This window comes from Anser brachyrhynchus, assembly GCF_964034855.1.
Source record: "Anser brachyrhynchus genome assembly, contig: SCAFFOLD_197, whole genome shotgun sequence".
Lineage (NCBI taxonomy): Eukaryota > Metazoa > Chordata > Aves > Anseriformes > Anatidae > Anser > Anser brachyrhynchus.
In genome coordinates, this window is record NW_027663534.1 from 187,501 (window position 1) to 210,000 (window position 22,500).

At 50.8% G+C, this 22,500-nt stretch overlaps 1 protein-coding gene and 1 long non-coding RNA gene across 2 annotated transcripts in view; one reads left to right on the forward strand and one right to left on the reverse strand.

Annotated features, from left to right (window-relative positions):
* Positions 1-8,823, forward strand: part of LOC308187324 — a 9,604-nt gene extending 781 nt beyond the window's left edge. The window contains exons 1-2 of the long non-coding RNA XR_013944607.1: positions 1-1,127; positions 7,243-8,823. The exon at positions 1-1,127 is cut by the window's left edge and continues 781 nt beyond it. This is a non-coding gene — a long non-coding RNA (uncharacterized lncRNA). The remainder of the gene's footprint in view (positions 1,128-7,242) is intronic.
* A 3,489-nt stretch (positions 8,824-12,312) lies between these two features.
* On the reverse strand, positions 12,313-21,619 carry LOC308187315 (uncharacterized protein). Its single transcript, XM_080609484.1, has 2 exons — positions 19,996-21,619; positions 12,313-17,092 (listed from the first exon to the last, which is right to left on the reverse strand). The coding sequence occupies exons 1-2, from the start codon at positions 19,998-20,000 to the stop codon at positions 15,694-15,696; spliced, it is 1,404 nt and encodes a 467-aa protein (XP_080465610.1). The 5' UTR covers positions 20,001-21,619; the 3' UTR covers positions 12,313-15,693.
* Between the last annotated feature and the right edge of the window lie 881 nt (positions 21,620-22,500).

Sequence of the window (22,500 nt, forward strand, 5' to 3'; positions counted from 1 at the left end):
AGGAAAAAACAGCGCCAGGAAAAGCAAAGCAGAGTAGGAAGAGCAAAGACTGCAAAGCAAAGGAAATGGGTGCCGGCGATACAAACCGAATCAAAATAAGCAGCGCTAAGGAAAGCAAATGGAAGCAAGCGCAGGGAAAGCAAAGCGGAGAAGAGCGAGGAAAAGCAAAGCGAGGAAAAGGAAAGCAAAGCGAAGCGAAGCGAAGCAAAGCGCGACAAAGGGAAGCAAAGCAAAGAAGGGCCAGGAGAAGCAAAGCAAAACAGGGCCAGGGAAGACAAAGCAAAGCGAAGCGAAGCGAAGCAAAGCGCGACAAAGGGAAGCAAAGCAAAGAAGGGCCAGGAGAAGCAAAGCAAAACAGGGCCAGGGAAGACAAAGCAGAGCAAGGCAAAACAAAGCAAAGCAGCACAGGGGAAAAGCAAAGCGGTAGTTTTTGTCCTTTGGGGAATCGCGTGATGTCGCTTAGCGTCCTCGAAAACCTCACCCGACACCGTTCCCAGCCGAATAGCAGCAGCGGGACCCACCTGGAGGCTCGCGCTCGCCAGAGAGCGGCGGGGAATGCGGAACAGACGGTGCCGGGTGGCCAGCCCTCCTGCCCCCACCCTCCGGTTCCGAGGGGACAGTCGCCGGGCTACGGGGAGGCCAAGGTGCGCGTCGTCCGAGGGTTTATGCGTTCGTAAATACACACCGATCGACTCGTCGGCAAAATCGGCGGGACGGTCCGCAAAGGAAGCCTAGCGCAGCAAAGCAGAGCAGAGCGTTGCAGAGGAAAGCGGAGCGAGACAGAGCAAAGCCCCGCTAGGGGAAAGAAAGCGGAACGAAGAAAAGCAAAGTCAAGGAGGGCCAGGAAAAGCAAAACGAAGCAGGGGGCGAGAAAAACCAAAGCAAAGGAGGTCCAGGAAAAGAAAAGCGGCGTCCTGAACACAAAGTAAAGCCAAACAGAGCAAAGCAGGGCCAGGAAAAGCAAAACAAAGAAGGGCGAGAAAAACCCAAGCAAAGGAGGTCCAGGAAAAGAAAAGAGGCGTCATGAATACGAAATAAAGCCAAACAAAGCAAGGCAGGGCCGGGAAAAGCAAAACAAAGAAGGGCGAGAAAAACCCAAGCAAAGGAGGTCCGCGAAAAGCAAAGAGGTGCCAGGAACGCAAAGCAAAGCAAAGCAGGTCCAGGGAAAGCTAAACAAAGAGGGACAGAGAAAAAAAAAAAAAAAAAATGCAGGACCAAGGAAAGCAAGGCGATGCGGTGAATACAAAGCAGAGCAAAACAAAACAAAGCACGGCAAGGAAAAGCAAAGCAGACCAAGGCAAAGCAAAGTAGCGCGAGGAAAAGCAAAGCAGGGCCAGGAAAGGCAAAGCAAAGGACTTTGAGGCGAGGCGAAGCACAGCAGGGGTAGGAGAAGCAAAGCAAAGCAGAGAAGAAAAAGCAAAGCGGCGCCAGGAATACGAAGCAAAGCTAAGCAAAGGAAAGCGTGGCCGGAAGAAGCAAAACGTAGCAGGGCCAGGGAAGGCAAAGCAGAGCAAGGCAAAGCAAAGCAAACCCTGCGAGGAAAAAGAAAGCCTTATCGGGCAAAGAAAAGTCAGGCAGGGCCAGGAAAAGCAAAACGAATCGGGGTCAGTAAAAACAAAGCAAAACAGGGCCGGGAAAAACAAAGCGGTGCCACGAATGCAAAGCAAAGCAAAGCAGGGCCAGGAAAAGCAAAGCAAAGAAAAACAGCGCTGTGAATACGAAACGTGTAGTTCCTTAGTGTCGTCCGAAATCGCACCCCCCACCCGCCCCAGACGAATAGGGAGGGGCCCGTTGCCGGGTTACGGGGAGGCGGGCGTTCAAGAAGGCGAGGGTGTGGCAGCGGCCCCCGGTTGCTTCCGGCCGCCGGCCGCTCTGACATAAGAGGCTCCCGCTCGGTCACGAGCAGCTCGCCACCTGTGCGACTCGGTGTGGCTGGCTGCCCGGCCGGTTTGCTTTAGCTTTTTATCGTTATATAAACGATCGATAGATATTTAATATTACGTATACTACTTAAAAGTTATTACAAAAGAAAGTACTAAATAAGAGTAAATATATATATAACGAAAACATAATAAAAAGAGTAGTAGTAATAATAATCGTTGTCAGTTTCCCCCTTTACTTTTACGAATCGAGTAGTTACTTAGCGTCGTTCGCAACCCCCACCCTCCCCAGACGAATAGCAACGGGGCCCACCTGGCGGCTCGCCGGACAGCGGGGGCCACAGAATAGACCCGGCCCGGTGGTCAGATCCCTGTCCCCTCGTCCGCCAGTTCCGAGGGGACAGTCGCCGAGGTGGGGGGAGGTCAAGGTGTGCGTCTGAGGGTTTACGTGTTTCTAAATACACCGATCGACTCGTCGGCAAAATCGGTGGGACGGTCTGCAAAAGAAGCCTAGAGCAGCAAAGCAGAGCAGAGCAGAGCAATGCGGAGGAAAGCAGAGCAAGGCAAAGCAAAGCCCCGCTAGGGAAAAGAAAGTGGCATAAGGAAAAGCAAAGCACGGCCAGAAAAAACAAAGGAAAAAGGGTAAAACAAACAAACAAACAAACAAACAAACAAACAAACAAACAAAAAAAACCAAAACAAAGCAGGGCCAGAAAAAGCAAAGCAAAGCATGGCCAGGAAAGGCAAAGCAGAGCAAAGCAGCACAAAGAAATACATAGCAGAGCCAGGAACACAAAGCAAAGCAAACAAAGGAAGGCATGGCCGGGGTGGGGGGGGAGGAAAAAAAAAAAAAAATGAGGGCCAGGGAATGCAGAGCAAGGCAAAGCAAAGCAGAGCAAAGCAGCACAAAGAAATGCATAGCAGAGCCAGGAACACAAAGCAAAGCAAAACAAAGGAAGGCATGGCCGGGGGGGGGGGGGGAGGCGGGGGGAGAAGCGGGGGGGGGGGGCGAAGAAAGAAAAAAAAAAAGAGGGCCAGGGAATGCAAAGCACAGCAATGCAAAACAAAGCAAAGCAGCACAAGACAAAGCAAAGCACTGTCTGGAATTCAAGGCAAAGTGAAGCAAAGTAAAAGAAAGCAGGGCCAGAAAAGGAAAGAAAAGCAGGGGTAAGAAAAGCAAAGCAAAGCATGGCCAGGAAAGGCAAATGACAGTAAGGCAAAGCAGAGCAGAGCAAAGTAGCACAAGGAAAAGCAAAGCAGGGCCAGGAAAGGCAAAGCAAAGGACTTTGAGGCGAGGCGAAGCACAGCAGGGGTAGGAGAAGCAAAGCAAAGCAGAGAAGAAAAAGCAAAGCTGCGCCAGGAATACGAAGCAAAGCTAAGCAAAGGAAAGCGTGGCCGGAAGAAGCAAAACGTAGCAGGGCCAGGGAAGGCAAAGCAGAGCAAGGCAAAGCAAAGCAAACCCTGCAAGGAAAAAGAAAGCCTTATCGGGCAAAGAAAAGTCAAGCAGGGCCAGGAAAAGCAAAACGAATCGGGGTCAGTAAAAACAAAGCAAAACAGGGCCGGGAAAAACAAAGCGGTGCCACGAATGCAAAGCAAAGCAAAGCAGGGCCAGGAAAAGCAAAGCAAAGAAAAACAGCGCTGTGAATACGAAACGTGTAGTTCCTTAGTGTCGTCCGAAATCGCACCCCCCACCCGCCCCAGACGAATAGGGAGGGGCCCGTTGCCGGGTTACGGGGAGGCGGGCGTTCAAGAAGGCGAGGGTGTGGCAGCGGCCCCCGGTTGCTTCCGGCCGCCGGCCGCTCTGACATAAGAGGCTCCCGCTCGGTCACGAGCAGCTCGCCACCTGTGCGACTCGGTGTGGCTGGCTGCCTGGCCGGTTTGCTTTAGCTTTTTATCGTTACATAAACGATCCATAGATATATAATATTATATATACTACTTAAGAGTTATTACAAAAGAAAGTACTAAATTAGAGTAAATATATATATAACGAAAACATAATAAAAAGAGTAGTAGTAATAATAATAATAATCGTTGTCTGTTTCCCCCTTTACTTTTACGAATCGAGTAGTTACTTAGCGTCGTTCGCAACCCCCACCCTCCCCAGACGAATAGCAACGGGGCCCACCTGGCGGCTCGCCGGACAGCGGGGGCCACAGAATAGACCCGGCCCGGTGGCCAGATCCCTGTCCCCTCGTCCGCCAGTTCCGAGGGGACAGTCGCCGAGGTGGGGGGAGGTCAAGGTGTGCGTCTGAGGGTTTACGTGTTTCTAAATACACCGATCGACTCGTCGGCAAAATCGGTGGGACGGTCTGCAAAAGAAGCCTAGAGCAGCAAAGCAGAGCAGAGCAGAGCAATGCGGAGGAAAGCAGAGCAAGGCAAAGCAAAGCCCCGCTAGGGAAAAGAAAGTGGCATAAGGAAAAGCAAAGCACGGCCAGAAAAAACAAAGGAAAAAGGGTAAAAAAAAAACCAAAAAACAAAAAACAAACAAACAAAAAAAAAAAAACAAAACAAAGCAGGGCCAGAAAAAGCAAAGCAAAGCATGGCCAGGAAAGGCAAAGCAGAGCAAAGCAGCACAAAGAAATACATAGCAGAGCCAGGAACACAAAGCAAAGCAAACAAAGGAAGGCATGGCCGGGGTGGGGGGGGAGAAAAAAAAAAAAAAATGAGGGCCAGGGAATGCAGAGCAAGGCAAAGCAAAGCAGAGCAAAGCAGCACAAAGAAATGCATAGCAGAGCCAGGAACACAAAGCAAAGCAAAACAAAGGAAGGCATGGCCGGGGGGGGGGGGGGAGGCGGGGGGAGAAGCGGGGGGGGGGGGCGAAGAAAGAAAAAAAAAAAGAGGGCCAGGGAATGCAAAGCACAGCAATGCAAAACAAAGCAAAGCAGCACAAGACAAAGCAAAGCACTGTCTGGAATTCAAGGCAAAGTGAAGCAAAGTAAAAGAAAGCAGGGCCAGAAAAGGAAAGAAAAGCAGGGGTAAGAAAAGCAAAGCAAAGCATGGCCAGGAAAGGCAAATGACAGTAAGGCAAAGCAGAGCAGAGCAAAGTAGCACAAGGAAAAGCAAAGCAGGGCCAGGAAAGGCAAAGCAAAGGACTTTGAGGCGAGGCGAAGCACAGCAGGGGTAGGAGAAGCAAAGCAAAGCAGAGAAGAAAAAGCAAAGCTGCGCCAGGAATACGAAGCAAAGCTAAGCAAAGGAAAGCGTGGCCGGAAGAAGCAAAACGTAGCAGGGCCAGGGAAGGCAAAGCAGAGCAAGGCAAAGCAAAGCAAACCCTGCAAGGAAAAAGAAAGCCTTATCGGGCAAAGAAAAGTCAAGCAGGGCCAGGAAAAGCAAAACGAATCGGGGTCAGTAAAAACAAAGCAAAACAGGGCCGGGAAAAACAAAGCGGTGCCACGAATGCAAAGCAAAGCAAAGCAGGGCCAGGAAAAGCAAAGCAAAGAAAAACAGCGCTGTGAATACGAAACGTGTAGTTCCTTAGTGTCGTCCGAAATCGCACCCCCCACCCGCCCCAGACGAATAGGGAGGGGCCCGTTGCCGGGTTACGGGGAGGCGGGCGTTCAAGAAGGCGAGGGTGTGGCAGCGGCCCCCGGTTGCTTCCGGCCGCCGGCCGCTCTGACATAAGAGGCTCCCGCTCGGTCACGAGCAGCTCGCCACCTGTGCGACTCGGTGTGGCTGGCTGCCTGGCCGGTTTGCTTTAGCTTTTTATCGTTACATAAACGATCCATAGATATATAATATTATATATACTACTTAAGAGTTATTACAAAAGAAAGTACTAAATTAGAGTAAATATATATATAACGAAAACATAATAAAAAGAGTAGTAGTAATAATAATAATAATCGTTGTCTGTTTCCCCCTTTACTTTTACGAATCGAGTAGTTACTTAGCGTCGTTCGCAACCCCCACCCTCCCCAGACGAATAGCAACGGGGCCCACCTGGCGGCTCGCCGGACAGCGGGGGCCACAGAATAGACCCGGCCCGGTGGCCAGATCCCTGTCCCCTCGTCCGCCAGTTCCGAGGGGACAGTCGCCGAGGTGGGGGGAGGTCAAGGTGTGCGTCTGAGGGTTTACGTGTTTCTAAATACACCGATCGACTCGTCGGCAAAATCGGTGGGACGGTCTGCAAAAGAAGCCTAGAGCAGCAAAGCAGAGCAGAGCAGAGCAATGCGGAGGAAAGCAGAGCAAGGCAAAGCAAAGCCCCGCTAGGGAAAAGAAAGTGGCATAAGGAAAAGCAAAGCACGGCCAGAAAAAACAAAGGAAAAAGGGTAAAAAAAAAACCAAAAAACAAAAAACAAACAAACAAAAAAAAAAAAACAAAACAAAGCAGGGCCAGAAAAAGCAAAGCAAAGCATGGCCAGGAAAGGCAAAGCAGAGCAAAGCAGCACAAAGAAATACATAGCAGAGCCAGGAACACAAAGCAAAGCAAACAAAGGAAGGCATGGCCGGGGTGGGGGGGGAGAAAAAAAAAAAAAAATGAGGGCCAGGGAATGCAGAGCAAGGCAAAGCAAAGCAGAGCAAAGCAGCACAAAGAAATGCATAGCAGAGCCAGGAACACAAAGCAAAGCAAAACAAAGGAAGGCATGGCCGGGGGGGGGGGGGCGGGGGGAGAAGCGGGGGGGGGGGGGGGGGGGGGGCGAAGAAAGAAAAAAAAAAAGAGGGCCAGGGAATGCAAAGCACAGCAATGCAAAACAAAGCAAAGCAGCACAAGACAAAGCAAAGCACTGTCTGGAATTCAAGGCAAAGTGAAGCAAAGTAAAACAAAGCAGGGCCAGAAAAGGAAAGAAAAGCAGGGGTAAGAAAAGCAAAGCAAAGCATGGCCAGGAAAGGCAAATGAGAGTAAGGCAAAGCAAAGCAGAGCAAAGTAGCACAAGGAAAAGCAAAGCAGGGCCAGGAAAGGCAAAGCAAAGGACTTTGAGGCGAGGCGAAGCACAGCAGGGGTAGGAGAAGCAAAGCAAAGCAGAGAAGAAAAAGCAAAGCAGCGCCAGGAATACGAAGCAAAGCTAAGCAAAGGAAAGCGTGGCCGGAAGAAGCAAAACGTAGCAGGGCCAGGGAAGGCAAAGCAGAGCAAGGCAAAGCAAAGCAAACCCTGCAAGGAAAAAGAAAGCCTTATCGGGCAAAGAAAAGTCAGGCAGGGCCAGGAAAAGCAAAAGGAATCGGGGTCAGTAAAAACAAAGCAAAGCAGGGCCAGGAAATCAAAACAAAGAAGGGCGAGAAAAACCCAAGCAAAGGAGGTCCAGGAAAAGAAAAGCGGCGTCATGAATACGAAATAAAGCCAAACAAAGGAAGGCAGGGCCGGGAAAAGCAAAACAAAGAAGGGCGAGAAAAACCCAAGCAAAGGAGGTCCAGGAAAAGAAAAGAGGTGCCGGGAACGCAAAGCAAAGCAAAGCAGGTCCAGGGAAAGCTAAACAAAGAGGGACAGAGAAAAAAAAAAATTAAAAAAAAATGCAGGGCCAAGGAAAGCAAGGCGATGCGGTGAATACAAAGCAGAGCAAAACAAAACGAAGCACGGCAAGGAAAAGCAAAGCAGACCAAGGCAAAGCAAAGTAGCACGAGGAAAAGCAAAGCAGGGCCAGGAAAGGCAAAGCAAAGGACTTTGAGGCGAGGCGAAGCACAGCAGGGGTAGGAGAAGCAAAGCAAAGCAGAGAAGAAAAAGCAAAGCGGCGCTAGGAATACGAAGCAAAGCTAAGCAAAGGAAAGCGTGGCCGGAAGAAGCAAAACGTAGCAGGGCCAGGGAAGGCAAAGCAGAGCAAGGCAAAGCAAAGCAAACCCTGCGAGGAAAAAGAAAGCCTTATCGGGCAAAGAAAAGTCAAGCAGGGCCAAGAAAAGCAAAACGAATCGGGGTCAGTAAAAACAAAGCAAAACAGGGCCGGGAAAAACAAAGCGGTGCCACGAATGCAAAGCAAAGCAAAGCAGGGCCAGGAAAAGCAAAGCAAAGAAAAACAGTGCTGTGAATACGAAACGTGTAGTTCCTTAGTGTCGTTCGAAATCGCACCTCCCACCCGCCCCAGACGAATAGGGAGGGGCCCGTTGCCGGGTTACGGGGAGGCGGGCGTTCAAGAAGGCGAGGGTGTGGCAGCGGCCCCCGGTTGCTTCCGGCCGCCGGCCGCTCTGACATAAGAGGCTCCCGCTCGGTCACGAGCAGCTCGCCACCTGTGCGACTCGGTGTGGCTGGCTGCCCGGCCGGTTTGCTTTAGCTTTTTATCGTTACATAAACGATCCATAGATATATAATATTATATATACTACTTAAGAGTTATTACAAAAGAAAGTACTAAATAAGAGTAAATATATATATAACGAAAACATAATAAAAACAGTAGTAGTAATAATAATAATAATCGTTGTCTGTTTCCCCCTTTACTTTTAGGAATCACGTAGTTACTTAGCGTCGTTCGCAACCCCCACCCTCCCCAGACGAATAGCAACGGGGCCCACCTGGCGGCTCGCCGGACAGCGGGGGCCACAGAATAGACCCGGCCCGGTGGTCAGATCCCTGTCCCCTCGTCCGCCAGTTCCGAGGGGACAGTCGCCGAGGTGGGGGGAGGTCAAGGTGTGCGTCTGAGGGTTTACGTGTTTCTAAATACACCGATCGACTCGTCGGCAAAATCGGTGGGACGGTCTGCAAAAGGAGCCTAGAGCAGCAAAGCAGAGCAGAGCAGAGCAATGCGGAGGAAAGCAGAGCAAGGCAAAGCAAAGCCCCGCTAGGGAAAAGAAAGTGGCATAAGGAAAAGCAAAGCACGGCCAGAGAAAACAAAGGAAAAAGGGTAAAAAAAAAACAACCGAGCAAACAAAAAAACCAAAGCAAAGTAGGGCCAGAAAAAGCAAAGCAAAGCATGGCCAGGAAAGGCAAAGCAGAGCAAGGCAAAGCAAAGCAGAGCAAAACAGCACAAAGAAATGCATAGCAGAGCCAGGAACACAAAGCAAAGCAAAACAAAGGAAAGCATGGCGGGGGGGGGGCGGTGGGGGGGGGGTTGGGGGGGGGGGGGGAGGGGAAGAAAAACAAAAAAGAGGGCCAGGGAATGCAAAGCACAGCAATGCAAAACAAAGCAAAGCAGCACAAGACAAAGCAAAGCACTGTCTGGAATTCAAGGCAAAGTGAAGCAAAGTAAAAGAAAGCAGGGCCAGAAAAGGAAAGAAAAGCAGGGGTAAGAAAAGCAAAGCAAAGCATGGCCAGGAAAGGCAAATGAGAGTAAGGCAAAGCAAAGCAGAGCAAAGTAGCACAAGCAAAAACAAAGCAGGGCCAGGAAAGGTAGAGCAAAGGAAAGAAAGAAATTGAGGCAAGGCGAAGCACAGCGGGGGTAGGAAAACAAAGCAACGTAGAGAAGGAAAAGAGAAGCAGTGCCAGGAATACAAAGCAAAGCTAAACAAAGGAAAGCGTGGCCTGAAAAAGCAAAAGAAAGCATGCGCAGGGAAGGCAAAGCAGAGAAAGGGAAAGCAAGGCAGCACGAGGAAAACTAAAACAGTGTCAAAGAGGGAAGGCAAAGTAAAGCAAAACCAAACAAAGCACGGCCAGAAAAGCAGAGCAAGGCAAAGGAAAGCGAAGCAAAGTAGCACGAGGAAAAGCAAAGCATTGCCAGGAAAGACAAAGCAAACGAATCAAAGCAAAGCAATCTGAGGCAAAGCAAAGCAAAGCAGGGGCAGGAACAGCAGAGGAAAGGAGAGAAGGAAAACCAAAAGTGTGCCCGGAAGAGCAGAGCAAAGCAAAGCAGAGCAAGGAAAAAGAAAGAGAAGCGAAGCAAATGTAAGGAGCTGGCGGCAAGCCCTCCTGCCGGTTCCCAGTGTCTGCGGGGCAAAGACCGCAGGGCCCTCATGCCGGGTAGAGCTGGCGGCCAGACTCGGACGGTGGCTGTACCCTGCTCGCCCGCTCCCCGGCCTCCCTGAACCCTCATAGTCCGCCGTGACAGCGGGCAAGAACCATGTCTTGCTTTACCTGATTTTATTTATTTATTTTTTTTTCCCCCTGCATTTATTTATTTATTTATTTATTCTTGCCTTCCATCCACTGTAGTTGTGGGAATCATGTATTTACTGATCGTCGTTCAAAACCTCACCCAACACCGTCCCCAGACGAATAGCAGTGGGGCCCGCCTAGCGGCAGGCCACACGGCTAGGGCCAGAGAACTGACCATGTCGGGTGGCCGGGCCTGCTGCCCCCACCCTCGAGTTGCGAGGGGACAGTGTCCGGGCTGCGGGGAGGCCCAGCTGTGTGTCTGAGGGTTTATGCGTTCCGAAATATACCGATAGCCTCATCGGCAAAATCGTCGGGACGGTCTGCAAAGGAAGCCTAGCGCAGCACAGGAGAGCAGAGAAATGAAGAGGAAAGCCGAGCAACGCAAAGCAAAGCAGTGCAAACTGGTACAAGGAAAGTCCCAGCAGTGCCAGGAAACGTAGAGCAGAGTAAAGAGAGCAGTTTGAGGCGAGGCAAAGCACAGCAGGGGTAGGAAAAGCAAAGCAGAGCAGAGAAGGTAAAGCAAAGCCGTGGCAGGAAAACAAAGCGAAGCAAGACAAGGGAAAGCATGGCCTGAAAAAGCATGGTCAGGAAAGGCAACGCAGAGCAAGGCAAAGCAAAGCAGTGCAAACTTGTACAAGGAAAGTCCCAGCAGGGCCAGGAAACGTAGAGCAAAGTAAAGAATGCAGTTTGAGGCGAGGCAAAGCACAGCAGGTGTAGGAAAAGCAAAGCAGAGCAGAGAAAGTAAAACCAAGAGGTGCCAGGAATACGAAGCAAAGTAAGACAAAGGAAAGCGTGGCCTGAAAAAGCATGGCCAGGAAAGGCAACGCAGAGCAAGGCAAAGCAAAGCAGTGCAAACTCGTACAAGGAAAGTCCCAGCAGGGCCAGGAAACGTAGAGCAAAGTAAAGAAAGCAGTTTGAGGCAAGGCAAAGCACAGCAGGGGTAGGAAAAGCAAAGCAGAGCAGAGAAGGTAAAACCAAGAGGTGCCAGGAATACAAAGCGAAGCAAGACAAAGGAAAGCATGGCCCGAAAATGCAGGGTCAGGAAAAGCAAAGCGCGGCCAGGAAAACCAAAGTAAAAAGGTCCAGAAATAAAACAAAGCAATGAAATGAATATATATCTAAAGTAAAAAAAAAAAAAAAAAAAAAAAAAAAGGCAAAAAAAAAAAACAAGCAAAGCATGGCCAGGAAAAGCAAAGTAAAGCGTGTCCAGGAAAGGCAAAGCAGTGCAAGGCAGAGCAAAGCAAAGGAAAGTAGCACAAGGAAAAGCAAAGCAGTGCCAGGAAATGTAGAGCAAAAGAAAGAAAGCAGTTTGAGGAGGCAAGGCAAAGCACAGCAGGGGTAGGAAAAGCAGAGCAGAGCAGAGAAAGTAAAACCAAGAGGTGCCTGGAATAAAAAGCAAAGCAAAACAAAGGAAAGCGTGGCCTGAAAAAGCACGGCCAGGAAAGGCAAAGCAGAGCAAGGCAAAGCAAAGCAGTGCAAACTCGTACAAGGAAAGTCCCAGCAGGGCCAGGAAAGGTAGAGCAAAGTAACGAAAGCAGTTGGAGGCAAGGCAAAGCAGAGCAGAGAAAGTAAAACCTAGAGGTGCCAGGAATACAAAGCGAAGCGAAGCAAGACAAAGGAAAGCGTGGCCTGAAAAAGCAAAAGAAAACATGGCCAGTGGAGGCAAAGCAGAGCAAGGCAAAGCAAAGCAGTGCAAACTCGTACAAGGAAAGTCCCAGCAGTGCCAGGAAACGTAGAGCGAAGTAAGGAAAGCAGTTTGAGGCGAGGCAAAGCACTGCAGGGGTAGGAAAAGCAAAGCAGAGCAGAGAAAGTAAAACCAAGAGGTGCCAGGAATACGAAGCAAAGTAAGACAAAGGAAAGCATGGCCTGAAAAAGCAGGGCCAGGAAAAGCAAAGCGCGGCCAGGAAAACCAAAGTAAAAAGGTCCAGAAATAAAACAAAGCAATGCAATGAATATATATCTAAAGTAAAAAAAAAAAAAAAAAAAAAAAAAAAGGCAAAAAAAAAACCAAGCAAAGCAGGGCCAGGAAAAGCAAAGTAAAGCGTGTCCAGGAAAGGCAAAGCAGTGCAAGGCAGAGCAAAGCAAAGTGAAGTAGCACAAGGAAAAGCAAAGCAGTGCCAGGAAAGACAGAGCAAACAAAGCAAAGCAAAGCAATCTGAGGCAAAGCAAAGCAAAGCGGGGGCAAGAAAGGCAGAGCAAAGTAGAGAAGGAAAAGCAAAAGTGTGCCCGGAAGAGCAGAGCAGAGCAAAGCAGAGCAAGGAAAAAGAAAGAGAAGCGAAGCAAATGTAAGGAGCTGGCGGCCAGCCCTCCTGCCGGTTCCCAGTGTCTGCGGGGCAAAGACCGCAGGGCCCTCATGCCGGGTAGAGCTGGCGGCCAGACTCGGATGGTGGCTGTACCCTGCTCGCCCGCTCCCCGGCCTCCCTGAACCCTCATAGTCCGCCGTGACAGCGGGCAAGAACCATGTCTTGCTTTACCTGATTTTTTTTTTTTTTTTCCCCCCTGCATTTATTTATTTATTTATTTATTCTTGCCTTCCATCCAATGTAGTTGTGGGAATCATGTATTTACTGATCGTCGTTTCGTTCAAAACCTCACCCAACACCGTCCCCAGACGGGGAGCAGTGGGGACCGCCTAGCGGCGGGCCACACGGCTGGGGCCACAGAACTGACCATGTCGGGTGGCCGGGCCTGCTGCCCCCACCCTCGAGTTGCGAGGGGACAGTGTCCGGGCTGCGGGGAGGCCCAGCTGTGTGTCTGAGGGTTTATGCGTTCCTAAATATACCGATAGCCTCATTGGCAAAATCGTCGGGACAGTCTGCAAAGGAAGCCTAGAGCAACACAGGACAGCAGAGCAATGAAGAGGAAAGCCGAGCAAGGCAAAGCAAAGCAGTGCAAACTTGTACAAGGAAAGTCCCAGCAGTGCCAGGAACCGTAGAGCAAAGTAACGAAAGCAGTTTGAGGCAAGGTAAAGCACAGCAGGGGTAGGACAAGCAGAGCAGAGCAGAGAAAGTAAAACCAAGAGGTGCCAGGAATACGAAGCAAAGCAAAACAAAGGAAAGCGTGGCCCGAAAAAGCATGGCCAGGAAAGGCAACGCAGAGCAAGGCAAAGCAAAGCAGTGCAAACTTGTACAAGGAAAGTCCCAGCAGTGCCAGGAAACGTAGAGCAAAGTAAAGAAAGCAGTTTGAGGCGAGACAAAGCACTGCAGGGGTAGGAAAAGCAAAGCAGAGCAGAGAAGGTAAAGCAAAGTCGTGGCAGGAATACGAAGCAAAGCAAAACAAAGGAAAGCATGGCCTGAAAAAGCATGGCCAGGAAAAGCAAAGCGTGGCCAGGAAAACCAAAGCAAAAAGGTCCAAAAATAAAACAAAGCAATGCAATGAAAATGTATCTATATTAAAATAAAACAAACAAACAAACAAACAAAGAAAACAAAAAAATGCAAAAAAAAGACCAAGCAAAGCAGGGCCAGGAAAAGCAAAGAAAAGCGTGTCCAGGAAAGGCAAAGCGGTGCAAGGCAGAGCAAAGCAAAGGAAAGTAGCACAAGGAAAAGCAAAGCAGGGCCAGGAAATGTAGAGCAAAAGAAAGAAAGCAGTTTGAGGACGCAAGGCAAAGCACAGCAGGGGTAGGAAAAACAGAGCAGAGCAGAGAAAGTAAAACCAAGAAGTGCCAGGAATAAAAGCAGAGCAAGACAAAGGAAAGCGTGGCCTGAAAAAGCATGTCCCGGAAAGGCAAAGCAGAGCAAGGCAAAGCAAAGCAGTGCAAACTCGTACAAGGAAAGTCCCAGCAGGGCCAGGAAACGTAGAGCAAAGTAAAGAATGCAGTTTGAGGCGAGGCAAAGCAGAGCAGGGGTAGGAAAAGCAAAGCAGAGCAGAGAAAGTAAAACCAAGAGGTGCCAGGAATACGAAGCAAAGTAAGACAAAGGAAAGCATGGCCTGAAAAAGCAGGGCCAGGAAAAGCAAAGCGCGGCCAGGAAAACCAAAGTAAAAAGGTCCAGAAATAAAACAAAGCAATGCAATGAATATATATCTAAAGTAAAAAAAAAAAAAAAAAAAAAAAAAAAGGCAAAAAAAAAACCAAGCAAAGCAGGGCCAGGAAAAGCAAAGTAAAGCGTGTCCAGGAAAGGCAAAGCAGTGCAAGGCAGAGCAAAGCAAAGTGAAGTAGCACAAGGAAAAGCAAAGCAGTGCCAGGAAAGACAGAGCAAACAAAGCAAAGCAAAGCAATCTGAGGCAAAGCAAAGCAAAGCGGGGGCAAGAAAGGCAGAGCAAAGTAGAGAAGGAAAAGCAAAAGTGTGCCCGGAAGAGCAGAGCAGAGCAAAGCAGAGCAAGGAAAAAGAAAGAGAAGCGAAGCAAATGTAAGGAGCTGGCGGCCAGCCCTCCTGCCGGTTCCCAGTGTCTGCGGGGCAAAGACCGCAGGGCCCTCATGCCGGGTAGAGCTGGCGGCCAGACTCGGATGGTGGCTGTACCCTGCTCGCCCGCTCCCCGGCCTCCCTGAACCCTCATAGTCCGCCGTGACAGCGGGCAAGAACCATGTCTTGCTTTACCTGATTTTTTTTTTTTTTTTCCCCCCTGCATTTATTTATTTATTTATTTATTCTTGCCTTCCATCCAATGTAGTTGTGGGAATCATGTATTTACTGATCGTCGTTCAAAACCTCACCCAACACCGTCCCCAGACGGGGAGCAGTGGGGACCGCCTAGCGGTGGGCCACACGGCTGGGGCCACAGAACTGACCATGTCGGGTGGCCGGGCCTGCTGCCCCCACCCTCGAGTTGCGAGGGGACAGTGTCCGGGCTGCGGGGAGGCCCAGCTGTGTGTCTGAGGGTTTATGCGTTCCGAAATATACCGATCGCCTCATCGGCAAAATCGTCAGGACGGTCTGCAAAGGAAGCCTAGCGCAGCACAGGAGAGCAGAGCAATGAAGAGGAAAGCCGAGCAAGGCAAAGCAAAGCAGTGCAAACTTGTACAAGGAAAGTCCCAGCAGTGCCAGGAACCGTAGAGCAAAGTAACGAAAGCAGTTTGAGGCAAGGCAAAGCACAGCAGGGGTAGGACAAGCAGAGCAGAGCAGAGAAAGTAAAACCAAGAGGTGCCAGGAATACGAAGCAAAGCAAAACAAAGGAAAGCGTGGCCCGAAAAAGCATGGCCAGGAAAGGCAACGCAGAGCAAGGCAAAGCAAAGCAGTGCAAACTCGTACAAGGAAAGTCCCAGCAGTGCCAGGAAACGTAGAGCAAAGTAAAGAAAGCAGTTTGAGGCGAGACAAAGCACAACAGGGGTAGGAAAAGCAAAGCAGAGCAGAGAAGGTAAAGCAAAGTCGTGGCAGGAATACGAAGCAAAGCAAAACAAAGGAAAGCATGGCCTGAAAAAGCATGGCCAGGAAAAGCAAAGCGTGGCCAGGAAAACCAAAGCAAAAAGGTCCAAAAATAAAACAAAGCAATGCAATGAAAATGTATCTATACTAAAATAAAACAAACAAACAAACAAACAAACAAAACAAAAAAACGCAAAAAAAAGACCAAGCAAAGCAGGGCCAGGAAAAGCAAAGAAAAGCGTGTCCAGGAAAGGCAAAGCGGTGCAAGGCAGAGCAGAGCAAAGGAAAGTAGCACAAGGAAAAGCAAAGCAGGGCCAGGAAATGTAGAGCAAAAGAAAGAAAGCAGTTTGAGGCGAGACAAAGCACAACAGGGGTAGGAAAAGCAAAGCAGAGCAGAGAAGGGAAAGCAAAGTCGTGGCAGGAATACGAAGCAAAGCAAAACAAAGGAAAGCATGGCCTGAAAAAGCATGGCCAGGAAAAGCAAAGCGTGGCCAGGAAAACCAAAGCAAAAAGGTCCAAAAATAAAACAAAGCAATGCAATGAAAATGTATCTATACTAAAATAAAACAAACAAACAAACAAACAAAGAAAACAAAAAAACGCAAAAAAAAGACCAAGCAAAGCAGGGCCAGGAAAAGCAAAGAAAAGCGTGTCCAGGAAAGGCAAAGCGGTGCAAGGCAGAGCAAAGCAAAGGAAAGTAGCACAGGGAAAAGCAAAGCAGGGCCAGGAAATGTAGAGCAAAAGAAAGAAAGCAGTTTGAGGAGGCAAGGCAAAGCACAGCAGGGGTAGGAAAAACAGAGCAGAGCAGAGAAAGTAAAACCAAGAGGTGCCTGGAATAAAAAGCAAAGCAAAACAAAGGAAAGCGTGGCCTGAAAAAGCACGGCCAGGAAAGGCAAAGCAGAGCAAGGCAAAGCAAAGCAGTGCAAACTCGTACAAGGAAAGTCCCAGCAGGGCCAGGAAAGGTAGAGCAAAGTAACGAAAGCAGTTGGAGGCAAGGCAAAGCAGAGCAGAGAAAGTAAAACCTAGAAGTGCCAGGAATACAAAGCGAAGCGAAGCAAGACAAAGGAAAGCGTGGCCTGAAAAAGCAAAAGAAAACACGGCCAGTGGAGGCAAAGCAGAGCAAGGCAAAGCAAAGCAGTGCGAACTCGTACAAGGGAAGTCCCAGCAGTGCCAGGAAAGGTAGAGCAAAGTAAAGAAAGCAGTTTGAGGCGAGGCAAAGCACTGCAGGGGTAGGAAAAGCAAAGCAGAGCAGAGAAGGTAAAACCAAGAGGCGCCAGGAATACGAAGCAAAGGAAAACAAAGGAAAGCATGGCCTGAAAAAGCATGGCCAGGAAAGGCAACGCAGAGCAAGGCAAAGCAAAGCAGTGCAAACTCGTACAAGGAAAGTCCCAGCAGTGCCAGGAAAGGTAGAGCAAACTAACGAAAGCAGTTTGAGGCGAGGCAAAGCACAGCAGGGGTAGGAAAAGCAAAGCAGAGCAGAGAAGGTAAAGCAAAGCCGTGGCAGGAATACAAAGCAAAGCAAAACAAAGGAAAGCGTGGCCTGAAAAAGCAAAAGAAAGCATGGCCAGTGGAGGCAAACTAGAGCAAGGCAAAGCAAAGCAAAGCAAAGCGAAGTAGCACGAGGAAAAGCATAACATTGCCAGGAAAGACAAAGCAAACAAAGCAAAGCAAAGCAATCTGAGGCAAAGCAAAGCAAAGCAGGGGCAGGAACAGCAGAGGAAAGTAGAGAAGGAAAAGCAAAAGTGTGCCCGGAAGAGCAGAGCAGAGCAAAGCAAAGCAGAGCAAGGAAAAACAAAGAGAAGCGAAGCACATGTAAGGAGCTGGCGGCCAGCCCTCCTGCCGGTTCCCAGTGTCTGCGGGGCAAAGACCGCAGGGCCCTCATGCCGGGTAGAGCTGGCGGCCAGACTCGGACGGTGGCTGTACCCTGCTCGCCCGCTCCCCGGCCTCCCTGACACCTCTTAGTCCGCCGTGACAGTGGGCAAGAACCATGTCTTGCTTTACCTGGTTTTATCTTTATTTATTTATTTATTTATTTATTTATTTATTTATTGTTGCCTTCCATCCAATGTAGTTGTGGGAATCATGTAGTTACTTACCGTCGTTGAAAACCTCACCCAACGCCGTCCCCAGACGAATAGCAGTGGGGCCCGCCTAGCGGCAGGCCACACGGCTGGGGCCACAGAACTGACCATGTCGGGTGGCCGGGCCTGCTGCCCCCACCCTCGAGTTGCGAGGGGACAGTGTCCGGGCTGCGGGGAGGCCCAGCTGTGTGTCTGAGGGTTTATGCGTTCCGAAATATACCGATCGCCTCCTCGGCAAAATCGTCGGGACGGTCTGCAAAGGAAGCCTAGCGCAGCACAGGAGAGCAGAGAAATGAAGAGGAAAGCCGAGCAAGGCAAAGCAAAGCAGTGCAAACTCGTACAAGGAAAGTCCCAGCAGTGCCAGGAAACGTAGAGCAGAGTAAAGAGAGCAGTTTGAGGCGAGGCAAAGCACAGCAGGGGTAGGAAAAGCAAAGCAGAGCAGAGAAGGTAAAGCAAAGCCGTGGCAGGAAAACAAAGCGAAGCAAGACAAGGGAAAGCATGGCCTGAAAAAGCATGGTCAGGAAAGGCAACGCAGAGCAAGGCAAAGCAAAGCGGTGCAAACTTGTACAAGGAAAGTCCCAGCAGTGCCAGGAAAGGTAGAGCAAAGTAAAGAAAGCAGTTTGAGGCAAGGCAAAGCACAGCAGGGGTAGGAAAAGCAAAGCAGAGCAGAGAAAGTAAAACCAAGAAGTGCCAGGAATAAAAGCAGAGCAAGACAAAGGAAAGCGTGGCCTGAAAAAGCATGTCCCGGAAAGGCAAAGCAGAGCAAGGCAAAGCAAAGCAGTGCAAACTTGTACAAGGAAAGTCCCAGCAGTGCCAGGAAACGTAGACAAAGTTACGAAAGCAGTTTGAGGCAAGGCAAAGCACAGCAGGGGTAGGAAAAGCAGAGCAGAGCAGAGAAAGTAAAACCAAGAGGTGCCTGGAATAAAAAGCAAAGCAAAACAAAGGAAAGCGTGGCCGGAAAAAGCACGGCCAGGAAAGGCAACGCAGAGCAAGGCAAAGCAAAGCAGTGCAAACTCGTACAAGGAAAGTCCCAGCAGTGCCAGGACACGTAGAGCAAAGTAAAGAAAGCAGTTTGAGGCGAGGCTAAGCACAGCAGGGGTAGGAAAAGCAAAGCAGAGCAGAGATGGTAAAGCAAAGCCGTGGCAGGAATACAAAGCGAAGCAAAACAAAGGAAAGCATGGCCTGAAAAAGCATGGTCAGGAAAGGCGACGCAGAGCAAGGCAAAGCGAAGCAGTGCAAACTTGTACAAGGAAAGTCCCAGCAGTGCCAGGAAAGGTAGAGCAAAGTAAAGAAAGCAGTTTGAGGCGAGGCAAAGCAGAGCAGGGGTAGGAAAAGCAAAGCAGAGCAGAGAAAGTAAAACCAAGAGGTGCCAGGAATACGAAGCGAAGCAAGACAAAGGAAAGCGTGGCCTGAAAAAGCACGGCCAGGAAAGGCAAAGCAGAGCAAGGCAAAGCAAAGCAGTGCAAACTCGTACAAGGAAAGTCCCAGCAGGGCCAGGAAACGTAGAGCAAAGTAAAGAAAGCAGTTTGAGGCAAGGCAAAGCACAGCAGGGGTAGGAAAAGCAAAGCAGAGCAGAGAAAGTAAAACCAAGAGGTGCCAGGAATACTAAGCGAAGCAAGACAAAGGAAAGCATGGCCCGAAAATGCAGGGTCAGGAAAAGCAAAGCGCGGCCAGGAAAACCAAAGTAAAAAGGTCCAGAAATAAAACAAAGCAATGCAATGAATATATATCTAAAGTAAAAAAAAAAAAAAAAAAAGGCAAAAAGAAACCCAAGCAAAGCAGGGCCAGGAAAAGCAAAGTAAAGCGTGTCCAGGAAAGGCAAAGCAGTGCAAGGCAGAGCAAAGCAAAGTGAAGTAGCACAACGAAAAGGAAAGCAGTGCCAGGAAATGTAGAGCAAAAGGAAGAAAGCAGTTTGAGGAAGCAAGGCAAAGCACAGCAGGGGTAGGAAAAGCAAAGCAGAGCAGAGAAGGTAAAGCAAAGCCGTGGCAGGAATACAAAGCAAAGCAAGACAAAGGAAAGCGTGGCCTGAAAAAGCAAAAGAAAACATGGCCAGTGGAGGCAAAGCAGAGCAAGGCAAAGCAAAGCAAAGCGAAGTAGCACGAGGAAAAGCAAAGCATTGCCAGGAAAGACAGAGCAAACAAAGCAAAGCAAAGCAATCTGAGGCAAAGCAAAGCAAAGCAGGGGCAAGAACAGCAGAGCAAAGTAGAGAAGGAAAAGCAAAAGTGTGCCCGGAAGAGCAGAGCAGAGCAAAGCAAAGCAGAGCAAGGAAAAAGAAAGAGAAGCGAAGCAAATGTAAGGAGCTGGCGGCCAGCCCTCCTGCCGGTTCCCAGTGTCTGCGGGGCAAAGACCGCAGGGCCCTCATGCCGGGTAGAGCTGGCGGCCAGACTCGGATGGCTAAACAATATATAGGGGTGGCTGGCCGGGGTGGGGGGGCCGGCTGCTCGGGAATAGGCTGGGCATCGGTCAGCGGGTGGTGAGCAATTGCATTGTGCATCACTTGTTTTCTTACACATTATTATTGTTAATACTATTATCATTATCACTATTATTATTATTATTGTTATTATTATATTCCTTATATTCCTTATATTATTATATTCCTGTCTTAATAAACTGTCTTTATCTCAACTCACCGGCTTCACTTTCCCGTTTCTCTCCCCCATCCCAGAGAGGGAGGGGGGAGGGTGAGCGAACGACTGTGTGGTGTTTAGCTGCCAGCCGGGTTAAACCACAACGTGGCTGTACCCTGCTCGCCCGCTCCCCGGCCTCCCTGACACCTCATAGTCCGCCGTGACAGCGGGCAAGAACCATGTCTTGCTTTACCTGGTTTTATCTTTATTTATTTATTTATTTATTGATTGTTGCCTTCCATCCAATGTAGTTGTGGGAATCATGTAGTTACTGATCGTCGTTCAAAACCTCACCCAACGCCGTCCCCAGACGGGGAGCAGTGGGGACCGCCTAGCAGCAGGCCACACGGCTGGGGCCACAGAACTGACCATGTCGGGTGGCCGGGCCTGCTGCCCCCACCCTCGAGTTGCGAGGGGACAGTGTCCGGGCTGCGGGGAGGCCCAGCTGTGTGTCTGAGGGTTTATGCGTTCCTAAATATACCGATCGCCTCATCGGCAAAATCGTCGGGACGGTCTGCAAAGGAAGCCTAGCGCAGCACAGGAGAGCAGAGAAATGAAGAGGAAAGCCGAGCAAGGCAAAGCAAAGCCCTGCTAGGGAAAAGAATGCGGCATAATGAAAAGAAATGACAAGCAGGGCCAGGCAAAGCAAAGCGCGGCCAGGAAAACCAAAGCCAAAAGGTCCAAAAATAAAACAAAGCAATAAAATGAATATGTATCTATATTAACAAAAAAAAAAAAAAAAAAAAAAGAAGAAGAAGAAAAAAAGAAACAAAAACAACAACAAAAAAAAAGCAAAGCAATCTGACGCAAAGCAATCTGAGGCAAAGGAAAGCAAAGCAGGGGCGAGAACAGCAGAGGAACGCAGAGAAGGAAAAGCAAAACTGTGCCCGGAAGAGCAGAGCAAAGCAAAGCAAAGCAAGGAGAAACAAAGAGAAGCGAAGCAAATGCAAGGAGCTGGCGGCCAGCCCTCCTGCCGGTTCCCAGTGTCTGCGGGGCAAAGACCGCAGGGCCCTCATGCCGGGTACGGTCGGCAGTGCAAAGGGAAGAAATGCGAGACGAAGGAAAGCCTCGGAAGGAAAAGAAAGCCTTATCAGGAAAAGCATAGTCAAGCAGGGTCAGGAAAAGCAACGCGTAGCGGTGGCAGGAGAAGCATATCAAAGCAAAACAGTGCTGTGAAAACGAAACGTGTAGTTGCTTAGCGTGGTGCAAAGTCGCTCCCCCCCAGCCCAACCCGCCCCAGGCGAATAGGGGCCGGTAGCCGGGCTACGGGGAGGCGGGTGTTCGAGAAGGCGAGCTCGCGGCCGCGGCCCCCGGTTGCCTCGGGCCGCCCGTCGCTCTGACGTCAGAGGCAAACGCCTGGCCGAGAACGGCGTCCGGGTCTACCCGGAAGCCGAAGGACGCATGCGCGCGCATGTCCAAAGGCGTCCGTCGGTCGGTCGGTCGGTCAAGCGATTCCCGAGTGGGTCCGCCCAGGCGAAAAGCATCGAAAAGCGCCGGAAAGGTCCGAAAAGGCCCGAAAAGGTCCGAAAAGGGCCGGAACGGCCCGTACGAAAAGCGAAGGAAGGCAGACCGACCGACGGCGTTCGGTCCCGGCCGGCGGGTCTGCCGGTGTCCTCCTGCGGTTGCCGGGTGTACCGCGTCCTCCTGTGGCCGCCTAGTCTCCCCGTGTCCTCCTGCGGCCGCCGGGTCTATGCGGTCGCCGTGTTTGCATAGCCCGTGGCGACCTGTAGGGGTCGCTGCAGCGGGGCCGGCAGCGAGAACGGCGTCGGGGTCTGCCCGGCACCGACGGACGCGCGCGCGCACGTCCAAAGGCATCCGTCTGTCGGTCGGTCGCGCGGTTCCCGAGTGGGTCCGTCCACGCGAAAAGCAGCGAATAGCGCCGGAAAGGGCCGAAAAGGTCCGAAAAGGTCCGAAAAGGGCCGGAACGGCCCGTACGAAAAGCGAAGGAAGGCAGACCGACCGACGTCGTTCGGTCCCGGCCGGCGGGTCTGCCGGTGTCCTCCTGCGGTCGCCGGGTGTGCCGCGTCCTCCCGTGGCCGCCTAGTCTCCCCGTGTCCTACCGAGGGCGCCCCGTCTGCCCGCCTGGAGGAGGTCGCTGACGGTCGGGCTGTGGGAACGGCGGCCACGTCTACCCTGACTCGGACGGGACTTGGCGGCGTGCCGTGGGGCTAGCGGTAGATGAGTAGGTCGTGAGACGGCTCGGAAGGTGTCGTAGGCGTCGCTGTTTCTTTCTGCCTCCAGTTACGTCGAGGTAAAAGTCGGTTGCTCTCGGGTGCCTCGCTGCGGGACTCTTGAAAAGGTCTTGGAGCTTTTCGGGGGCGGTGACTTTTGTGTCCGTCTCTAGGAGAGAGCGGGGACTCTGCTCCTGAAGCGGTGCTGAGCGAGCACTTGCGGCTGGGGGAGCCGGCGCACGAAAAGGGGTCGCGCGGCGTCGGTGGCGGCGTGGGCTCGGGGGTCGGTTCTGTCGACTGGTCAACCTTAGCTGCCTGCCGACTCCCTCCCGCCCCCCCCCTCGCCCCGCCGGGCAGCGAGAAGTGGTCTCGCGCGCGCGAGTCGCTGGGAAAAGAAAGAGCTGTGGAGAAAAGCGGCGGGTGGTCCGCCGGCGCACGAACGCTGAGCGTCCGGGGGCGTCCCCGGCGGCTTTCACCGGTC